General features: G+C 41.7%; 1 protein-coding gene across 1 annotated transcript; it reads left to right on the forward strand.

The window, feature by feature from the left end:
* The first annotated feature begins 98 nt into the window (after positions 1-98).
* On the forward strand, positions 99-7,467 carry LOC118414059. The gene is made up of 11 exons (XM_035817820.1): positions 99-232; positions 1,994-2,062; positions 2,291-2,331; positions 2,838-2,913; positions 3,058-3,186; positions 4,428-4,562; positions 5,134-5,265; positions 5,890-6,034; positions 6,429-6,604; positions 6,976-7,103; positions 7,300-7,467. The coding sequence occupies exons 1-11, from the start codon at positions 175-177 to the stop codon at positions 7,396-7,398; spliced, it is 1,188 nt and encodes a 395-aa protein (XP_035673713.1). The 5' UTR covers positions 99-174; the 3' UTR covers positions 7,399-7,467.
* Positions 7,468-8,197: the final 730 nt, after the last annotated feature.

The following is an 8,197-nucleotide window of genomic DNA, read 5'->3' on the forward strand; positions in this document are numbered from 1 at the left end:
ATAATTATATAACTGCTTACTTGTGACGATAAGCGTACCAATCACCGTGTACCAACCAACTAATTGTTGACTTTACAGTCGATGCCCTCGAGAACGAACCATGAAGATATGCATAAATACAAAAACGTACTCAGTCAGAATTGAGACCCAATCCTGCTTGCCCACCGTCTCATCATGTATGCCTCTGCAATACTTCTGTTGTTCGGTGCCGGACTGGCGGCCAGTGCGCCCGGTTGGTATACTAGTACTTGCTTGACAGAGAGGACTAGAGCAGCTTGCTGTGAAAATAATGCAATCAATATTACGATATAAGACTGGCGTAAAGCTAAGGGCACAACCTGTCGTACGTGCAATTTGTCCGTACGTTTTTTGGGGAGGCCACGTCCGCCACGTATTTCTGAAAACGTGGAGAACGACTAGGAAGAGTAGGGAGGGAGTACGTCAACGCACGGCACACAAAGTTTTACCTGCACGTTAAGTTCTACGGCGTGTCTGCATGCTCCAAAATCCGTCGGATTCCCAACGAGTTCGTACGGAGGCGGTACTTACCACTTACGGATCCCCAAAGATTGCCCACGTTTTGGCACATAGACAGCACGTATATGCACGTACGATGGGTTGTGCCCTTAGCTTAAGGTCTCTTATTTTCCTTTGTACGTTGGGGATATGGCAATATCCGTATTCTACGTTCTGTGCATTGGTTTAACAATGTTTTAAGTATATATTGTTTAAAAATCTTCTGTGGACAGTGGTCAGCGTTAACTCCTTGGTTAGCTACAGGATACTGGTTTTATTCCGCTCCAACTTTCACATGTTTGTTTCACGCTGAAAGCCAAGGAAACCGTGAAATCTGCATGTTGTAAAGGCGACGTAGAATGGTGTTTCGTAGGCTGGCCTGCATCTGACGTGACTTAGGGTAGTACGAGGACTAATCTGCGCGGGATTCACTTTGTTTTACATAATGATATTGTTAAATACCTGCAAAACTTAAACATTTGTCTCCTGAGTATGCGGACGTACATTGTGGGTACTTTTTGTTACATTAGGAACTAAGAATGCTATTTCTACCATGCAAATATTCATCCTGTCATCGTTCCTATCCTGCGCACTCCATTATTCATGACAACCAACACGCTATTCTTCTCTGACCTCCAACTTGATGCGGTCTTTGTCTATTCTCCAAGCAGAGGTTGGGTCGTGGAGATAGTAAATTTAGATGTCGGGATTTTTACCGGCTCGCTCCCCTCTAGCTAGCCGGTAAAAATGCCGACATCTACTATCTCCACAACACGACCTCTGCTTGGAGAATAGTCTTTGTCGACAACGTACGAGGGGCATTCAATAAGTAATGTCCCTGACCCATTTACCATAGCAGGAGAGTAATGAAACTTGGCACAGTTATTAGTCTTTCTCTACATAGGAACCACCCAGAGTTATGCATTTCTCCCATCATTTGATGTAGCTCTGGACACCGTTCTTGTAGGACACCCCAGGTTGGTCCTCCGACAGATGCCTCATCAATGGCAGAAGAGGGACGACCAGGTCTGGGAGCTGTTTCCACAGACTTCCGGCCTTGTTTGAATTCAGGATGCCAGCGTTTTACAAGGTCATTTGATGGGGCATCATCACCATAAGTTTTTTTCATTTCATCAAAAGTCCCTTTTGGTGTGCGTCCTTTCAAATACAAAAACCGGATCACTGCGCGACACTAAACTTGCTCCATTTCACACCTGGTCCATTTCGCACCTGCCTCAGTTCAAACACCAGTAAATCAGTAACCATAATTAGTTCAGAGCTGTATTTTGCAACATAACCCATAGAGATATGACTCATTACACATGCAACATTTCATCTAGATCAGACAACTGGCAGTGGGTCAGGGGCATTACTTATTGAATGCCCCTCGTATCTGAATATGATGAACGTTGTAATACTGTCTATAAGATGCATCTTTGACACATCATTTGGAGTATGCTCTGTTCTTTGCACACAGCCGACATCCTCCGTAGCTCGCCGCCGGAACCAGAGACTGTAACGCAGGCTATCATGAAGCAGAACGAGGGTAAGCGTTACAGACGAACTATGTTTAGTTTGGTAGATTTGTCATATGTATTTTCAATTGTGCTGTTTCTTTGGATGACGTCTAAAAAGAGAGACAATTCAATGTTAATTCTGACAAACTTTAAAAGACATTACTTGCAGTGTAATCCTTTGCACGTGGCCTGCCACAGCAACAGAGAATTCTGTCTCAGATTTAAAAATTGCTCCAATGATCTTGCCCAATATATAGGACTGAACCTGTACCAAGGCGACATTGACGGCCTGGATCCTGTGAGTAACAAATAAAGCACATTGTACAGAGGTAGTGCGCAATATAATTCCACGTCACTTGCTTCTTAAGACGTTCTTAGTTGGAACAGAATCATCTTAGTGAGCAGCGTTGCTTTTCGTGGGTATTAATCAACTACTGAATTAGCACAGTTATTTAGTTTCATGATATTCCATCTTCAAATCACATAGCTACGACCAAGGACAGCAGGCACGATATATAATGCTTTTATGTCCATAAATTGGATTTGATTATAAATGAATGAATGAATGAAAGACCTTTATTGTACATTCATGCCTCGACGGGCTAGGTACAGGTCACTGATAACAGACATGACTGATAACAGACATAACAAACATATGCAAAAAACAACAAGATACAATTAACTAGCTGAAGGTACTAAGCTAACAGGATGGTCGACATCTTCTCGCTTCTTTGTACAGGTGTAGATATAGGAACAGATAATGTTTGATATACAGGGTTTGTCTAAATAACTCCACTATTGCAGAACTCCCGAAATGCGATTCACGATGCAACGCGTTGGCCAAACGGTGTGATTCCTTACGTCATCGGGGGTGAATTCAGTAAGTCCCACTTCATGTCCTGTTCATGTCATAACGCGGTTTATGAAGCTTTAACTGAAAGGTCTGCATTATAATGTGGTAAATAGAGTCGGTGGTCTGAGCTTATTGAAGATATCAATGTTTAGTAAAAGTTTCTCTCTCCAGGTTACTCCTGTTTTGACGCTGATGGTAACTGCGGGTCCTGGGCCTCCGCGGGAGAGTGCACCAACAACCCGAACTTCATGCAGGGCAGCTGCCCGCAGAGCTGTGGCATGTGTCGCCGCTCCGCGGTTGGTACGCAACAACTACTTTTTGTCGACGCCTCAGAGGCGAACCTAATAGTATAGTTTGCGACCGGTTAACAAGAATTCCCAAAATCTCGGGAATTTTACTACAGGCATGTGTAGTTGCATAATCAATTTAGAAGGGAATAACTCGTGAATGGATTGACGGATCTTCATGGTATTTAGAATGTAAATAGCTTTTGGGATACCTTACATAATTAAATGCTAATCATGCAAATCAGGGGCTTATTTGCATAATTGACGGGGACAGTTTATAAATACACTGCATTTTATGTTAGAATACTCAAAAATATGCCATATGTAACTCAAAAAGAGAGAAATATTAGGCTTACTGTTAAGGATATATACCATTGGCAAAAATTCCCGAAATTCCACAGCCATTCGTCCGCGCGTGTGCGATTGCACCATCCTTTTGAAAGGGAATAACTCGAGAAGGGGTTGACTGATCATCGTGATTTTTGATATGTAGATAACTTCGGAGATGCCTTCCATAAATCAGGACTATCAATTCAAACCAGAGGCTAATCTATCATGATTAATGAGCACTGTTTATTAAACCACAGTACTAGTATTCCATTACTAATAGGGCTCTTAAAAATGATATCTGTAACTAGAAAAGATAAATATTGGCAGACATCAATTATGCATACAGCCAGGCGAAAGGATACAACAACAATCATTGATACTTATAAACAATAAAAACCGTCGCCATGGGCAATAGTCTTTATTACCACGCTTATCTTAATTCCGTATATCTCGTGGATAGTAACAATCTATAAGTAGATGTAAGGATCCGACTGATTTTCGGTGTTTTACGACTGTTTTTGAAGCAGTTAGCACTCCTTTCTAGTATTGTACTTTTAACAGAGGAGGAGGCGAAACGTTAGAGTGTGATAGACGTAGCAGAAAAGTGTGCTAAAATCATAAAACATTCAGAATTAACCGGAGCCGTACATCTGATTAGAGATTAGGTAGCGTATGGTCATGGCGACAATATCATATTCTAGCGTACTTGCTTGCACGGGAACTGTCACTATTATAGCTTTTTGGTAAACAAAATGCTTATACTCCTGTACAACTGACAAGTCATATATATATATTCTATATACAAATGCCATGGTGTGCTTGTGACTGATACAGAATATCTATACTAGTGACATTAAATACGCTACACAGACAATTAGATGCTGCTCATATATTGAGCCAATAGATATGTATATTGAATCCTAGACAGGAGCTGTACAGACGATAACGAATGGTGCTCTCACTGGGCTGGGCAAGGGGAGTGTACCAACAACCCCGCCTACATGAACGCCAACTGCCAGCTGAGCTGCGGACTGTGCACGTCAGGCGGTGGCGGTGGAGGTGACGTATCAATATATATTTGTCATACATGTATTGCAGATAGGACTCCGTACACAGAATAAAATGGATATCAAGGGCGTTATGATGCAGAAATGCAAAAAGCGGTCTAGATACATGAGAAGTGTTAAATTCATATTCACAACATAAGATGTATTGTAAAGGTCATAAATTTCTTCTCCCATCATAGTTTCAACCAAGTCTGTGTCATATATTTCAAAACATAATTAGATATTCGCAAGTGGGTTCATCTGTAGCAATAATCAACATTATGATACAATATTAAACTTTATATCCGCACACAAAATAAAGCACTTACCAACAAGCTTTCGATCAGTCCTCTGATTCTTATGACACAAATCTTATGTCACACATCCAGACTGGGAGTGTGACGTCAGCAATGGATCAAAGGTTCTTGGAAGTCAGTATTGTCCCCCGTCTCGGTTCAGGGAAGGTTGATGGGCTCTGATGTAAATGGCTTTCACTCCCCTGAGAGGGATGATGAGATATTGAATGATCAGAACCAAATAATCACGTACCTCATTGGGTTTGGTTGATATGATTTTCCTGACAGCTTGTACGGACAACCATGAACATTGCGGGTACTGGGCCAGCGTTGGCGAGTGTACCAACAGCGCCGACTACATGAACCAGAACTGCATGCTGAGCTGCAACCTGTGTGGAGGTGGCGGAAACAACAATGGAGGTAATCTGTCCATACATGTATTGATATGCAGTGTCAAATTGAATTGGTATACAGAACAAAACAAAAATTAACATTGATCAACTTACTCCAAGAGAAACTCTCCCTTGATTATCATTTGACACAGAAATCAAATTTCTACCTGCGTGGACTAACGCTTATTCACCTTTATCCGCGGGGTAACCTATATCCGTTGCTTTTAAAAACAGAGTACTTAGGCACATCAAGCCAACGGGAGGTAGTTTTAAACTGCAATGTACTGAAAATATTGCAATTTGAAAACAACGTCCGTTGACGTGATATCCCCAAGTACCCAGTTTCTAAAAGCAACGGATATAGGTTACCCAACGGATAAAGGTGAACTAGCGTTAAATGTAACTTTGACATCTACGTACAATCGTCGTCATGCAGAATTCTTACAGTTGTAATCAATCTATCAATGGTATACAAAGATATTGAATAAAGGTGTAGATTACATGAAGATACGGCCATGATATTGAGGCAGGATAGCATATAAGCTCTTCCTGTAAACACCAAGAACGTTGCACTGAAACAAAGTTGAGTCCAACAAAGTACGTGAATTGTGAGTCTAAAACCCTATGTGACCATAACATTTTTGATGTCCAGGTACAACTCAGACCACTACTGCTTCTGCCGGGTCAGAGGTTGGTCGGATTCAAGCCGCCATGGAAGAGTTCAACCGGCGAACCTGCATCCGCTTTGTGCCCCGGACTAACGAACAGAACTACATCCACATCAGGAAGAGTACAGGGTAGTCAACATATCAGTCTCTTCTCCAGCTTTAAACGGACGGAAAAGAGCTGCGACAAGGCAATAGTAGTATAAACAGATTCCATTTGATTATGAAATCGGACAATCGTGCCATTTTAATTTCAATAGACCTATGTATATGATACATCATATCATCAGTATCACAATCATCATTGGCTGGTTACAGCACAGGTGGCTGTAAGTGTCTTCCAGTTCCTTTCGTCGCTGGCAAGGTGAGTTGATCTTTGTTGGTCATTGTAGCCTCCTAGCAGCTGTTGAATGTACTACAAATGCAGGTGATAGATTGACTGCGTCTATCATGGAATAGGGCGTAATATAATGTCATAAATACGATATATATGATACATATCATGTATACAATCTGTTTCCCATAGCTGCCACGCGTACGTGGGTGTTCAGGGCGGGGCCCAGGAGGTGTCCCTCGGTGACGGGTGTCTCGGGAAGGCGACGATCATGCACGAACTGATGCACGCCGCGGGATTCTGGCACGAGCACTCGCGCCCGGACAGGGACGACTGGGTCTATATCTACCTGGAAAACGTACCCCAAGGTAAACACTTTCTGTCGAGTAAAGCGTTACCCAGCCAGGCTGATTGTGTGTCTGTAGGTCGGTACATGTATTACAGAGAGTACGACTCCTAGATTAGAGGACGTATGTATTGCAGAGCCATTACTGTCAGTATGGATGCTGGTATTAAAACATCACTGGTTTTATTACTTTTTACACTGATGTCATTCTCAAGCAACTGATTCACCTACAGAAAGACAGAATCTGAATCTAAATTTATCGGTCCGGAGGGTCCACTTATAACCAGTTCATCTTCGTCATTAGATAATGTTTATGTTGATAAATGATACTGACACAAGAACAGATTGCATTGAACGTTCAAAATACAAACGTTTCCGATTGGTTAATTCCAGCCCAATGGCACGCCTTCGACAAACACTCTGAATCGCGCACCCTGGGCCTGCAGTACGACTATGGTTCCATCATGCATTACGAGAGCCATGCCTTCAGTATGAACGGGAGGCAGGTCATCGTACCCAGGGTATGCTTCACTTTCATTACTATGTATAACACATACCATACTGATAACACTATACATTATTACATTCCACACACCTAGGTTTGCAAAGGGAAATAGCCCCGTGTAATACGTAACAGATATCAAAGTCACAAAAGGCACACACGGCTTATGTTAAGGTTTTTCCATACTGATATTTTTACACCCATCCACTCTGCAGCACTCCACAAATGGCGTCGTGTTGGGAGCTGCTACGGACTTCAGTTCTCTGGATCTCCAGAAGCTCAACACGCTGTACAACTGCTATGGCGGCAAATAGATAAATCATCACGATACAGCTTCGACCTATGCTGGGAAATAAATGAGTGGAGATCACTGCTATAGCTCCTGTGTTGGCGTTTAGTGTCTTGTGTGTGTTTGTTTATCACAATATGATTTATACATATTATGACTATCACAACAACGCACCATTTTATCAACATCATTACGCTTACCATTTCTCTTATCATACAAACCTGAAGAGCTGAAGCGTTTACAGACTTCGGTCTCCAGTCCGTATAAATTTACGTAGATATGCTCTACTGGTTTAACTTGCTCGAACTGTTAACAGTTTCTGAGGTATAGACAAAACTTCGAAACACAGGAAAGTGTTTTTTCGCGCCAATAAAGATGCGACATGAGGCAACTGTTTTGTCATGATTATGAATGAATGGATTTATTTATTCATGAATTAATGTGTGGATGACTGTTTCTTAACGTGATCACGAGTCGGCTATAGCCTACAAATAAGATCCCGAAACAAGAAAAACATAACATTAGAGTCATATAAAATTGAACACACACACAAACACACAAACACATGTACATACAGACACACACATTCACGGTTATGGGAATCACCAGATGCTGTAATTCATACGAAGTCGCGTGGGTCAACAGATTCACAAAGCCCATCTGTGCTTACCATTTTTAAAGTCTTATTTTGATCACGATTGAGCAATTGAAGATTAAAACAGATCGTAATGTCCATAATAACACAATGTGAATATCATCTATGGGTTTCTTTATATTTACTCTATTATATATAGGCTCTAACAGTATTGATTTCTGTCTGATGC

Source organism: Branchiostoma floridae, chromosome 4, assembly GCF_000003815.2.
Source record: "Branchiostoma floridae strain S238N-H82 chromosome 4, Bfl_VNyyK, whole genome shotgun sequence".
NCBI lineage: Eukaryota > Metazoa > Chordata > Leptocardii > Amphioxiformes > Branchiostomatidae > Branchiostoma > Branchiostoma floridae.